The sequence below is a fragment of the Castor canadensis genome, chromosome 3 (genome assembly GCF_047511655.1).
Source record: "Castor canadensis chromosome 3, mCasCan1.hap1v2, whole genome shotgun sequence".
Classification (NCBI taxonomy): Eukaryota; Metazoa; Chordata; class Mammalia; order Rodentia; family Castoridae; genus Castor; species Castor canadensis.
The window spans coordinates 17,806,507-17,822,138 of record NC_133388.1 but is presented as its reverse complement, the minus strand read 5'-3'; the positions used below and the strand labels follow the sequence as shown (position 1 = coordinate 17,822,138).

Below are 15,632 nucleotides of genomic sequence, written 5' to 3'. Positions count from 1 at the left end.
AACTAGCAAAAACCCTTGGTCCTTCCTATTATTGCTTATACTCTCTCTTCAACAAAATCAGAGATAAGGGCAAAATAGTTTCTGCCTGGTAGCGAGGAGGGGAGGGGGGAGGAAGAGGGGGAGAGGAGGAAGGGGGAGGGGGTGGGGGGGAGGAAGGGAGGGGACAGGGGAAGGGAGGAGAAATGACCCAAACACTGTATGCACATATGAATAAAAGGAAAAAAAAGTTTTGCAAAGTAGCCCATTTTACTGAAGAGGGACTCTAAATGGTAGAAAACATTCTTTATATTAAGTGGCAACAGGATGACTTTTAATGTCCATCCGTTGGTCCTTCTATGCCCTCTGGATTTATAAAAAGAAATGTTTACTTTTCTCTAAGATAATTTTGAAAAATATTTTTTGAAAGAACCAGGCATTGGTAGCTTGCATCTGTAATCCTAGCTACTTGGGGGCTGAAATCAGGAAGATTGAGGTTTTAGACCAGCCTTGAAAACTAGTTTGCAAGACCCCATCTCCACAATAACCAAAGCACAATGGACTTAGAGGTGTGGCTCAAGCAAAAGAGTGCCTGCTTTGCAAGTGCAAAGCCCTGAATTCAAAGCCCAGTCCCACTGAAAAAGAAAAAAAATTTAAAAATCATCATGCCATCTCCTTACTCTTTAAGCCAATTTTAAATTAATATGTCTTAGAGATCTCTCACCACTAAAAGGAGTTCATTGATATGTTCCATGGGTTTGTAATTTTTTTTTCATTGCTTTCTTGTTTTGCTTTTAAATGTATCTTACTTCAAATAAGCATGAACACAGGATGTTAATGTTTTTGATTGATCAAATAATACAAAATCATCCTTATTACCATACTAACTTTACATGGTCAAGTACTAAAGAGTCATTCTCCTTCTCAAGTGATGAAGTTCAAAAGTCTCCCAATAATACAAATTAAAGACCACATACCCTGTCAATATAATTATATTCATCTATCAGAAGATGTCAGGGAAAACCATGATAAAGTTCACAAATCTGTTGGTTTTACTTGTATAATTGCCATGATTAAACATGATTAACACCAAAGCTATAGTACTTCTATCACATGATAAATGCTTATTTATGTCATTAAAATTCAAGGGATGCCTCACAAATTTCCAAACAACACATTTCAGACAAAGCTCTTACTTAGGTGTAGGTTGCATAACTGTTAAACATAGATGCTTCCAAATAGCCTTGGTTCTGAAGTACCCATGAAGCTGCTAATCAAATTGTTAACAGGGGAGAAAACACCTTGAAGAAGACCCCTCACCTTATTAAGCTGGGTGTATAGCTCGAGTACAGGGAGAAAGTGAAATAGTCCTTTTGAGGACTGCCATTTTAATATTTTCAAGAGAGGCCACTGAAAGTGGAATTGACAGCAACTTTATTTCCTTCTAGTTTGCACCTAAATGAGTGACTGTTTCAAGTGGAGCCAACTTCCACTTTCACTCATTACATATGTGTTGTTATTTTGAAAACATCTTTTGGAAACTGCAAAGGCTACTGGGGGTGAAAACTCTTTTGGCCAAAAAAGATAAAAAGCATTTACTGCTTGAATGAAGACCTTAAGATGGACGCCTACCTGCACACCTGGATTTGCTACATATGTGAAAACACTGGCTACATGCCTTGTTGTGACACTCTGATTTTTATATTAAATGTTTTACCAGCAATCTTCATAGAAGCCTTGTCTATTGCTGTGAATCTTATTACCGTCATCAGCCTTTTCAAGATATTCTGTTCAGAGTTTTTACAGAACAAGTTTTGTGAGCTTGACTGAACTTGGGGTAGATGTTCTACTTATTTTGAGACTAAGGAAAAGTATGTTCAAAGAACAAATGACAGAAAGGATTACTTCCTGACTGAGAAGATTTCTATGACCAAATGAAAAGGTAAATCTTTCAATTCAAGGCACTGCAGACATCACTTTGGATGCTGCCAAAAACCTGTGTGCTAGTTTAGCCAAACAGCCATTTCAAGAGATAATCTGGTCAAGAAAACTATTTAAATTTTTCTAAACAGTGCAAAAATTTTATGAAAGTTACTTCTGTTCAAACTGAAATGTGGATTGATAATTCTATCTGAGGTAGACAGCACAATGTTGATAAACCTTGCTGATAATGATCTCAACAGCTTGATGATAGAGGAAATAATGAAACAAACCAAATTGAGAGTAATGGAGAAATTTCTGGTTTCTTGGAGTAAGTCTCTGGTCAGATTACTTTCCCAGATGTGGTACTCTTTCCATTTGCCATGGTTGTCACTATGAATCAAGTTTTTAAAACTTGTTGACATAACAAAGAAAAATTAAAACTTACAGTCTACAAACAAGACTTTAATGCTGCATGTCAAAAAAGGCACAATTTCCAAGGGGGTGTGTGTGTGTGTTACTGGAGTTTGAACTCAGGGCCTCCTGTTTGCTACACAAGCACTCTACCATTTGAGCCATGCCCCAGCTCTCAACTTCTTTTTTAAGTCAAACAAAAAGGAGCCTTCTTGCTGAAATTTACTTCGAGCAAAATAAAGCTCATCTTTTCACTATCTGTAAAATTTGAATTTACTAAAAATGTTTAAAGAAGTAGCCTTTACTCTGCATTAAAATAGAGGTCAATTTGTTAAAAAAATATTTTTTCACAGTCTGTAAAACACCAGTTTACAATGTGTTATGATTTGAATATGAAGTGTCCCCTCAGAGTCATGTGTTGAACAGTTGGCTCCTGAGCTGATGGAAACTTTAGGAGGTTGGGCCTCACTGGAGGAAGCAGGTCACTGACGGTGTACCTTTGAAGGTTATACCTGGTCAGAAGGCCTCTGGTTTATATCTTTCATTGTAGTGTTCAACTTAGGACCTGCTGCTCTTACAGGGATCCTAATGGCACAACCACATTGAACACACTGTTTTCTGATACAAAAATTTTATTTACACTACTTAAAATTATATAAATTGTATATACCTCTTATTAGCCATGCCACACTTTGAGTTCATACCAAACTTAATCACACAAATTAGCATACTTAAGCTACTGCTCTCAACAAAAATGCAGCAGATATTCTCCTAAGGGACTTCCATTTAGCAAACTCTCAAGATGGACACCCTCTGTAAACACCCACTGCACACTGAAAGCCTGTGACAAGTTCACTCACATGTCTCTGCCCTCATGCTTCTCACCAGTCACTGATACTTGCTGCCCTACAGGTTTATGCTTCTTGCATATGCTATTCTTATTAAACACTGTAATTAAATATTATATAAACCACTGAAATATGAATGTGAGAGAAATGAGGTTGAATGCTTTGAAAGGATTAGATAAAAGCAAGACACTTTAAAAAAAGGAACTGCTGAAAAATTAGGTGTGGGTGAAACAACAAAAAGCCTAGGGAGAAAACTGTGAAAAATCTAAAAGGATTAGGTACTCAGATTACTTTAAATGTGCCTAGTTTTCACTCCTCTTTAAAGAATCAATCTGAAACTTTTCACTTTAGATCATGCATTACAAATGTGGCTTAGGCAAAATAAACCATTGTTTATAAACGTACTCTCAAAGTCTTATGTCTACATTTGAAGATTGGCAAGGAATGTACTATTTGTAAATTTTAAGTGATAATAATGTTGCAAAATATATACACCTATTCTTTTTCAATCATTTCCACCTGAACCACCTTTCTTTGATTGCCCCCAAGTACCAACTGTGTCATATGAAAGAGTTTTTATTGACTCCAGAATCAAACATCATCACTGTGAAGTGCATCCCTCTGTTACTAGAGTCTTATTAAATAAGGCTGCGCACACCAATCTTTCTAGCTAAGCCTCCCACCTTGCTTTCATCCCCAATCTGATAAACATGTCTTCTGTGCTGTCATCTAAGTAAAAATACAATCCTTCTGATTAAAAACACTTTGATTTCCCATTGTTCTTACAAGAAAGAGCATAACATAATCTCAAATGTCTAAATTAGCTGGCTTCTACCTATCTCTCCACGTCCCCACCATCTCACTTAGCTAATTCAGTCAGACCTCAGTTCAACCATCATTTTCTCACATTCTAACCTAGGACAATTCTTCCCATTTTAGGCTCTCATTACCCCATGCACTCCTCCCTATCATAGAAATAATCAGAAATGTAATTTTGTATTTATTTGTATGATTGCTTCTTTGTTCAATTTCCACTAAATCAGACTATGTCTGATTTTACTCTTAACTATGGGGCTTGCATATCATAGAAATTCAAACAATGCTTGATGGGGAAAAAAAAAGCAAGCAAGAAAACAGGAGAAAAACAGAGAAAGAGTATACAGAGTATGGTCAAACAATCTCTTTTCCACTGATGATTTTGACCAAAAGCTAGAGCTGATCTTCAGTAGAAGAATCTAGCAATTCAGTTCCTTAGTACAGAGCCACAGGTGGCCAACTCCTTCCCTTTTAGGGACAATAGACTGGCATGAAGCAATCTCTTTTAATTCTGATAATAAATTTGACCTGGATGCATGCCCTGGTAAAAAGGAACATAAGAAAACTGCTGCCACCATTTTAGAACAGGAAAATATCCTAACGTAGTGACAGCTATATATGGCCCACTGTTTGTAATCTGCCACAACAATCTAAGAACTAATTACAATGCCTGACCACATCCTTTTCTCACATGTAATTTAACTTGTAGAAAGATCTCCATTTTCCCACAGGAGACATGTCCTGAGCACAAGCCCCCAGCTCTGGAAATCAGTCCACCTCCCCATGCCCTTCCTCTTCCTCTGCAGAACCTCATCCACCCCAGAACAGCAGTTCCAGAAAAGGAACCAAAGAAGCAATATGCTTTTAGAACTCTACATTTCACTTGTCCATGCCCTTAGAAATTGGCATCCTTGTCAGATGACTTTGTGCCCATGAGTGAACACAGTAAGTAACACTAGGCAGTATAAATCAATGCCCCACTAAAACCACCACTGAAAAGGATTTCAAGACAAGTAGCTCCATTTCAGTTACCACAGCACAACCCACACAAAAAGCAAACACTAGCTGGGCACTGGTGCCTCACGCCTGTAATCCTAATTACCTTGGATGCTGAAGTTGGGAAAATCTTGGTTCAAGACCAGCCAGGGCAAATAGTTCATGAGATCCCATCTCCAAAATAACCAGAGCAAAATGGACTGGAGGCATGGCTCAACTGGTAGAGTATATGCTTTGCAAGCACGAAGTCCTGAGTTCAAACTCCAGTCCCACCAAAAACAACAAACAAAAAAAAAAGGAAAAAGTAAGAGTCCAACCTGGAAACTGCACAATTTTGAATTTCTGAAGACTCACATAAAGGGCTGGTGGAGTGGCTCAAGAGGTAGAGCATTTGCCTAGCAGGCACGGGGCCCTGAGTTTAAAGCCCAATACTTCCAAAAGGAAAAAAAAAGGACTCAAGTGAAACATATGATTAGGCCTCAAATGCAAAGACCCTTATTGCTCATCCCAAGCAGTTCTCCAACTCTCCTCTGTGTTGGGACAGGTCAGCAGAAAGCACCTCATTTGCACCACAGCATTAGCTAAGTTCTACTCAGAAAGACTTTAGTAAATCAAGATCACTTTTTAAAGAGACTATGTAAAAAAGAATTACATGAATTCCAAGAACATCTTTCTTTTGCCAAGGATACTACTCTCATTATTTAATGCCCAGTGATGTAGGAACCATTTGATAACTTCAGTTATTAAAAGGCTCTATATACTACTGTCTTTCAAACTGTGGACTGTAACCCATCAGTGGATGATGATACCAATTTATTGGGTCCACCAAGCATTTTAAAAAAACTGAAATAGCTGGTATGGTGATTCATACCTGTAATCCCAGCTACTCAAGCAGCAGAGATAAGAAGAATCATGGTTCCAGGCCAGCCTAAGGCAAGGTCCCCAATTCAACAAACAAGCCAACTATGCTGGTACACATCTGTAATTCCAGCTACATGAGAGGCATAGGTAGGAGAATCACAGACCAAGGCCAGTCTGGGCAAAAACTGCAAGATCCTATCTGAAAAATAACTAAAGCAGAAAGGGCCAAGGGTGTGCCCTAAGAGGTAAAGTGCTTGACTAGCAACTGTGAGGCCCTGAGTTCAAACCCTGGTACCAAGGGTGGTACCAAAAGCATTTTATTGGTACTACTAATAAAAATAAATAAATACACTAAAAATGTTTCACAAAACTTTTGTTTCCTCTATACATATGCATATATGTGCATGAACATATGAATGCAAACAAATCTGAGCCCATGGCAGGGAAAGAGGAAGGGGCAGTACACAATGTTGGAAAACAGACTCTGGCACCAGACTGCATGGGTTTGAATCCTACATAAGCTATTTTCTAACTAGTGACTTTGGGCAAAATATTTAACATATCTATGTCCCTAATTTCCTCACTAGAGATAGTAATAACTCCTACCTCAAGAGATTTGGGATTAAATAAGTTAACATGCAAGTAGGATAGGGTCTGGCAGATAACAAATATTACATAAGTACAAGTGAAAAATGTGTCTTTGTGTGATATACATACATAAAAGCACATACTTGAGTGGCAATATAAAAATGTACCTATTTCTTGCTATCAGAAATAAGCACACACACTTAAAAGCCATTGTTCTAGATGAATTTGTGTCTTGCCATAATAAAAATGTAAATTATATAAAGCAAAACCATCTTCTGTCTTTCCTAAGTACTTAGTAGCCTCTGAGTTAAATTTAAGGCTCAATTGCAATGTCCACCTCATCCTAGATGCCAACAAGACCTAGTTCATTTGAATCGGCTTTTGTTCTTTTCAATTTATTTCTTTTTTATTATCTTTAAAAAATCCCTAAATCTCATTTTGAAAATACATCATCCTCAAAAATATTAAACTAAAATGCATTTGATTTCACATTTATCCTTTACACAATAAATATCTCTATTGCATCTTAAATTTCAAATATTAAAAAATATATATCTATAAAGCATTTTAGCCATATTTCAATACTTTAAAGACAAAGTGAGAAAGTTTTATCATTTAACTCTTTATATTAGTCATTATTGTCAAGATCTGTAAAATCATAAAAATAAAATTTCTAAGTTTAAAAAAGTATGATTGGATCAGCCCTGAGACATCTTGGGGAGATGTCTTGGTCATCAATGGGGCTGAGACCTGCACAGCCTCTTCAAAAGAAAGAGCTTAGTTACCTAAGTACACAACACAAATATTTATGTAACACATAAATAAACATCTTTAAAAGTATACACAATGCAGCAATTTATTCAAACACATGTATGTGTGAGTGTGTGCATGTGTGTGTCTATAGATTTGCCATACTATATAAATTAAGTCATAAATACATTTTCACACAAGTGTAGATAACATATAAAAATATACTGATAAATATATAAATACAAAAGAATATAAATAACTAAAAAAAAAAAGCTAGACAAATTAAAGCTAGATTACTCTATTTGGACTCTGGTGGCTCACGGCTGTAAATCCTAGCCACTCAGGAGGCAGAGATCAGGAGGATCACAGTTTGAAGCCAGCCCAATAGTTTGCAAGAACCTATCTAAAAACCAGCAAGGGAAAAAATAAAAAATAAAAAAAAACAGGACTGGCGGAGTGGCTCAAGTGGTAGAGCACCTGCTTACCAGCATGAGACTCTGAGTTCAAATCCTAATACCGCCAATAAAAAAGAAAACTAGATTACTCTTTAAACATTAAGAAAAAAAGTATGTACCTAAGGTGGTCAAAAGTGAAATAAAAAAAGAGAGCGAGAGAAAGAGACAAACAATAAAGACATGAAATCATGGGCAGTAATTTTTCTGAAAGAACCTCAGAGAGTCTGTCTGTTTTAGACAAAAACATTTATCTGCTGTTTAGGTAAGAGGTACGTGATAAAATTAAAATAGATTTAATTCAGTTTTGGTTTCTAAATTAATCAGGGCCATTTAATTGACTTGCTTAACTACTTTAAAGATTAACAACAGTTATACAACACAATCAGGAACACAGATCAGGACATTTTCTCACAAATGGTGACAGCTCCTGAAAACAGACTTAACATGTAAGAAGGTTGAAAACAAAAAGTTAACAAATGGGTTGGAGGTGTGGCTCAAGCGGCAGAGTGCCCTCCTGGCAAGCGCAAAGCCCTGAGTTCAAACCCTAGTATCACCAAAAAAACAAACCAAAACAAAACTTAAACTACCTGTCTATACATTTCATTTATACATGCTGTATTACTGAATAATTCAAAACAAATTATACAACAATCTTTCTTCTAGTACTTTTAAAGTTTCAGAGAAAACTCTGAGACTCTCCATGTAGTAAACCAGTTTGCGATTACATGTATGTATGTCCCATGGCAACTCCTGACAGCCTCCATGGAATGATCTATATAATTCATAGGATGCTTCTTCCCCTGGTCCCAAATGACTTGGATATCAAAGAGTTCGGTTCAGCTGAAAAGAGGAAAAACTTCAGGGAAACCATGTCCTACTGAGAGGTCTAAACTTGGAGAAAATTATCCATGGATTTGATAACCAGAGGAATATACTAAAAGAAAAAGCTATGGAAATGAGGAATGAGAGAAGATGAAGAAGTATATGCTTTATATATACATATATATGGGTGTATGTATTTATGTATGTGTGTGCACACACACACATATATATATATATAAACAATCAGGCTACTTGCCTAACTGAATAGTTAATCCTGACTGCAATAATGAATGATCCATAATGGATGCTGGTAGTGCCCTGTGAGAATCCCTTTCCAACCTGGTGCACCTATATCCTAGCTGCTATGAGTGCCAATGGCCCATAGCTACCCGTTGTATGGAAAATGACCTCAGGTATACAGGAGATACCTCAACTTGGAGGTTACGTGCCACTATTCCCTACCTCACCTCCACTGAAGCAGCCTGCAGCCAATGACTAACATGGGTACAAAAGGCATGCCTGCTCACTTTTGTCCAAAACTTCTTATGAGTTCAGGCTAAATCTACAGCCCAGCTTAAATCCATGCTTGCTTAAACTCTTCCCCTGCCTGTCCTGCTTCACTCACTCTTGCTCTCCTGCAGAGCTCCTGCACTAAGTCACATGCACCTACAAACCCTGACCTGCACTCTGCTTCTGGCTAACACCACCTCAGATAGCATCTGTAACGAATAAACACTGTATTGACACTAGGGAGATAATGCCAATCAACATCTTCATATGGAATCATCTTTTGATTATGACAAACACATCACAAACATTTAACTTCTAGGATTTACATAAACATTGTAGGCTTACAATGAAGCAGAAGGCAATAGTGGATATACACAAATGCAAAGTTACAAGTTTTTTGAATGACAATTTTGACAATTTAATGAACATATGATTTTAAATGTGCTATTTTAATAGGGATACTTTCCAAACACTTAAAAGAGTAAGATGACAAATGATGACTAAGTCATCAAACTATTTAAAACAGTCTTTTACATGACTCAACCAAAGTTTTTCACTCCTATCACACCACCAAAAGTAGCTCTTTAAGTTGACTAGAGCAATTTCTAGCACCCTCTAGTGGCAAATTATCTGGGAGAATTGGAAGCTTATTAGTGAGAGATGCATTTCTGAAAAGTCTTCTGCAAAAAATATTTTTAAAAAGGCTATCCTGTCAGGGAGATTTTTTTTACAGACTCTGGGAACACTAGGTAGTGGAGCGACAGACTAGGTCATGAGGATGGCACTTAAGACTGGGATAAGCCACCCAAAGGTAATATCCACTAGATAAATCAATATTTTCATAGAAGGACTAGCAGGATCTGCTGTTGATTAGATGAAAAACAAAACCCCACTGTAAGAAACAAGTGGACATCTTAAGGAGGACCACAGTGATCAAGACAGGCGCATATGGCAATGCTCATTAGACACAACTGTGGGCAAAGTTCTATGGACTTCCACATTTTGCCAGCACTACTCCAGGGTTTCACAAACTCAGAAGTCATTCTACATTACATAAGACCAGACCCATATTGTTAAATCTGCAAGGCTATGTGTAATGTATCTTTTTAAAAAAATGCTCATTATTCTATACCCAGCACCCAGAACGGTGCCTGCCTCTCAACCAATACATCTGAATGAAAGGATCTCAAGAGGAATGGGAATGGATGGAAAATTTTAAATAGAAAAGTGATCTGCTGGGTATTGAGGGGGTGGGGGGGAGAGGGAAGGGGCGGAGTGGGTGGTAGCAGGGGGGAGAAATGACCCAAGCCTTGTATGCACATATGAATAATAAAAGAAAAAAAAAGAAAAGTGACAAAATTAAATTTGTACTTCAGAAATACTATTCTATTTTAGTGTGGATAACAGATTAGCGAAGACCAGCCTGAAACCAGGAAGACCTGTGGTGGTTATAGCTCCCCACTGCTGGACTTTTTTAGGTTTTTACAATTAAATATTGGTAAGAAATGATATTCACAGATGGATGTACTGGCTCACGTCTGTAATTCCAGCTACTCAGGAGATGGAGATCACAGTTTGAAGCCAGCCAGGGCAAAATGTTCATGAGACCCCCATCTCAAAAAGCTGAGGGCAGAGGAAAGAGGGAAAGGAAAGGAGAGTGATAGAGCATCAACAATATCATAAAACATCACATCTGTGAAGATAGATGATATAAGGGTATGCATTAAAAGCTGTTGAAAAATGGGGGGGTGGGAGGTAAAAGGATAAAGGAGAGCAATGGAAGAGGTTGAAGGGACCACAGCAGGCTCACAGTGGGGATACACTGAGAAATCCCCTGGAACATCAATTTAAATATTAAAAATGAAAGACAGGACTATAAAATTGGTACAGTATATGTGGGGGGAATGAAGGAGTTTAAGATGAGGTAACTGGTGGACGGACTTCATATACCTAGATGAAATAGAACAAAGAAACATCTTGCAATTGCTTTAAGTGGGGTGGGAAGAGGATAAAGGGGAAGAGACTGTGGGGATGATCAAACCAATGTACAAAATAAGCCTATTTGGAATTGTCACAATGAATCCTCCCTGTACAAGGAATATACCCTAATTTAAAAAAATAAAGCAATTATCTCTGGGGGAAAAAAGCTGAGGGTAGTGATACATATCTGTCATCCTAGCTATGGAGGAAGCGTAAATAGGAGGATCACAATCCTAAATGTGACACCCTATTGGAAAAATAACTAAAGCAAAAAGGGCTGGGGTCATGGTGAAAGTGGTAGAACACCTGCCCAGCAAACAAAAGGCTCTGAATTCAAACCCTAGTACTGCCAAAAGAAAAGAAAGAGAGAGTAAAAAACAATAAGGTAGAACAGAAAGTAGGCAGAATATGAGGGCAATGAGAAACTGGAAGCAAGGCAAGAATTAAAAATTGAATAACTGGGAAAAAAAGGGCACTATGTGTTCTTAAACAACAGAACTGCACAATAATGCTGTACTTTAATAAGATTGCATATTATTTATAATATAGCATAAAATAGAAGAGAAAGCCTATATCAAGGAGACCAATAATCCATACATAAGGTAAAATGAGTGATAGCAAGCACTTGGAACAGAAAAGCAAAGACAAAATCAAGGGTTATTTTTATGGAAGAGTTATAGATCTTCATGAGAAACTAGAAATAAAGAGTTCAAAAACTATTTCAAAGTTTCTAGTTTAGGAAAATGATCAATAAATTAGTGACAGACTAAAGGAAACAAGATGGTGAAAAAGAGAAATAAATCAATTCCCTGAAGAAAATATTTTATGACTATTACATGCATTTAAGTGTGAGATCAAAAAGTAGAGCTTTCTACATGGACACATTAGTCGTTCTGGTCTCCCCTTGTCGCCAATGCCAGGGAAGGAGTATCTAATCTTGCCTTCTAAAAAAAAGTAGATCTTTCATATTCAAATATTCCATGAACTCTTCAAGATATGTGATGAACAGTATTTCTTCTAGTTCGGAATATTTAAAAATTCACTCATCAGAAGAGTTTTCAGTTTCACTTGCAAAGAAAACCTTGCATGACACAAAAAGACATCTGATGAAGTTTCTCTACTATTCTAAGTAGTGCTGAAAAATTATCTTAAAAAGGTAATGAAACTGAAGATCAGTGAAGTTTTTGAATAAAAATTCAGACTTTATTAAATTCATAATAAGCTTCCTCCTACTCCATTTAGTCATCGGAACTTTGATTTTAAATTCAGAAATATCTACAATGACAATTCTTAGCTATTCCATCTTTTCATAAGAGCTGTACAGTGTGTTGACAAAAAAGTAAAGCAGTGTCTATGGCTAACAAAACACCCATTAGAGCTTAGTGAACGGGTATAAAATGGAGATGCAGAAGCAAAACATTACAGTAAAACCATTTCCTCAATTTTGAAGAACTGTCTTAAAGGTCTGTGATCAAGCCACCCAAAATGAAGGTATTTAATCAGTAAAGTGTTAATGTGTTGAAAGGACACAGGTTTGGTTTTTATAGATTTGATATTAACATTTTCACATATGTGAAATGTTCTTAATTTTCCTTCCTTATATGGCCCTTACATGCCTTTGGAATCAAGGTTATACTAGTCTCATCAAAAGAGCTGGAGGAAACACTCTCCCTTTCTTAGTTCCCCGAGTTTGTGGAAGATTAGAATTATCCTTAATATCCAGCAGACTTGTTCTTAGAACTGTACCAAATAATTTCTATTCTTTTTTTCAGTTAATATAGTAATTTACACATTTCAAGATTCATATGCATGTTAAAGTTTATACCTCTGAACACTAATTCCCAACTCCTCCAAAACTGTATCTCTTTTGCCCAATACTTCAGTTGTTTTCCTTAACCCCACAAATTAGACATTATGATTATGGTCTTTATCTGATTCTCTTTGTATTTTGTGTGTTCCTAATCCCTTTTGTATCCATTCTAAAAACTCTTCTGACATCATTTTTCTTCTCTCTTCAAAAAGTTTTCTATTTCTAAACATCCTCTAGGAAGTTCCTATTTCACACTTAGGTGTGGACACTGGGCTTTGACATGTCTGAAAATGTCTATTTTGTCCTCACTTCTGGAAAAGTTTTTCTAGTGCACTATTCTAAATTGACAGTTATTTTCTCTACATTTTGCAGATATTATTCTATTATCCTACAGATTCCATGGTTGCTGCTGAAAAGTCAACAATGAGGAGTACTGTTAATCTAGTTATTGCACCTTTATAAATAAGTCTTTACTCTTTGGCTGCTTTTTGAGTATTTCTATGTCTCTTGTGTTCATCAGTTTATCCACATAATAGTTTTTACTTGTCTGGTTAGGATTTGCTATGCTTCCTCAATCTGCAAATTCGTATGTTTAATCGATCTTAGTAAATGTTCAATTACCACTGCTTTAAATAGGCCTTTCCTCACTCTGTTAGCTCCTTCGGGAATTCTGCTTAGACAAATATTATATCTTCTCTATCATCTATGTCTTGATCTCTCTTCTTTATATACATGCATATGAGGCAAGGGCAATGAGTGGGCTGGTTTGTTGAAGCCCAGAAGAAAGGAGTCTTCTACTGCTGCACTGTTTGGCATTTTGGAAGGTATGCGCAGATACCCTTCAACAGGCACTGCAATTCATCCTACCATGACCCAGAGACCTAAGAAAGTACAGAGGACCCTGAGAGTGTAAAGCTAAACTTTACACTGCTGCTAAGGATGGAAAGAAAAGAGTTAAAAGCCTCCTCTTCAATTGTATGGAAGGAAGGAAAATGAGAAAAGCCAGTTTTCACAGCTGTGTTGATTGCAGAGCAATACATCCCAGGGGCAGGGCAAAAGGTATAGGTACACATCTGGTAAGACCAGATACATAATTGGCAGGGCCTACTGCAAAATGAAAAAGTATGGGTCCTAGTTCATGAATTATTATGAATTCCAGATCAGTTATAACACAACACTATACCACACACAGGGCTCTTCTAGGCATGAGAGCTCTACAACTGCACAGGTCAGACACCCATAAGGCTAGTCCTGACTCCCAAGCAGCAGAAGCAGAGGTAGATAATTTTCAGAAGACAGAATTTTCTGTAATGCATGAAATCAAGATCACCTAAAATTCCACCACCCAGAGACCACCACTGTTATTATTTTGGTATACATCCCACAGATTTTTCCATATACATCATACATACTTATTCATATAATTGTTCATATTGTAAAAATGGTATAATGAACAGTCTCTTCTGTGACCCTTTTAAAAAACTTATGACTTTTTGGAGAGCTTTCTAAAATGTTAATAAATATAGCTCATTTAAATCTTATTATGTAATTGAAAGAACATGTATGGATCCATGCTGCATTTTGCCAAACCCTTAGTGTTGGTTTCTGAAGGATCTGAGGGTTTTTGTTGCTATTATTGTTATTCTCTTGGTGGGACTGGGGTTTGAACACAGGGCTTCATGCTTGCAAACCAGGAGGTCTACCACTTGACCCATACCTCCAGTCCATTTTGCTATGACTATTTTGGAGATGGGGTCTCTTAAACTATTTGTCCAAGCTGGTCTTGAACCATGATCCTCCCAATCTCAGCTAAGATTATAGGCATGAGCCATCAGCACCCAACTACTGAGTTGTTTATTAATTCAAATAATGTGCATTAAATAGTAATAGAATTGAGTAAAGATTAAATAAGATAATCAAAAATATAAAACACTTCATAAAGTTTGGCATGCAACAAGCTCTCCTTAAATATTAATGATTTTCAAAAAATATTGTGTCCTGTTTAAAGGTTTACTAGTTTACATTTCCAAAAGCAGAGTAAAAAAGATTTTTGTTTTTGAGACAAGGTCTCACTATGTAGCCTAGGCTGACCTCAAAGTCACAATCCTCCTGCCTTAACCTCCCAAGTGCTGGCACTGCATGTGTGTGCCACCATGCCCAGCAAAGAGATTCTTTACATTTTTGCCTTTTGTACTTCTTCTCAGTGGTCTGCTCTGTTCTTATACAGTTCTCCCATTGGATTCCTCATGATTCTAAATTTTTCACTGACTTCCGTACTGGGAATATCGATTTTGTGTCATAGGAATAGCAAGTACTTTTATTCCCTTGAAAAAAAGGAGCAAAGTGAAGACTTACCTCCTGTTCCTAAGACCTTCAGGAGCTCAAAATTTTCAATTCCCACCTTCTCTGCATGTCCTGTTAAATTAGCTAAAAAGAGAAAAGAGAGAGAGAAATAAGGACAACAGCAACCAGAGGGGTCTGAGGGCTTCTGAGGTTCCACCAAAGTTTTATTTCTTGATAATCACTTATTAGTTACTTATATGATACATATATAATAATTATTATTTTATAATTATTTATTATATGATACAGATATGTTTCATACAATTTTGTATTTTGCATTATAAGACTTCTTATAAAATTTGGTAACTATATATCATATATGATTTGTACCAAAGGTTAAATTAACCTAAAGTATTAATAGTCCTTCTACTGACCAATATAATCTAAAAGTAAACAAAAATTCTAACATGTATGTAGATTTGTGGTGAAAAGAAAAAAATGGGAAGATTTGCAAGATGTTTTCTTTTATTCAGCCAATATTCACTGTGTGTCTAAATGTCATGCCTAAATTCCAGGCTGGCTCCAGTTCATTTCTGCCACGAA

At 36.7% G+C, this 15,632-nt stretch overlaps 1 protein-coding gene across 2 annotated transcripts in view; it reads right to left on the bottom strand.

Moving 5' to 3' along the window:
* Nucleotides 1–15,632, bottom strand: part of Rps6ka5 (ribosomal protein S6 kinase A5) — a 187,997-nt gene that overhangs the window by 115,473 nt on the left and 56,892 nt on the right. For both annotated transcript variants that reach the window (XM_074067318.1, XM_074067317.1), the window contains exon 2: nucleotides 15,102–15,173. In XM_074067318.1, the coding sequence (XP_073923419.1) occupies nucleotides 15,102–15,173 (72 nt within the window). The remainder of the gene's footprint in view (nucleotides 1–15,101; nucleotides 15,174–15,632) is intronic.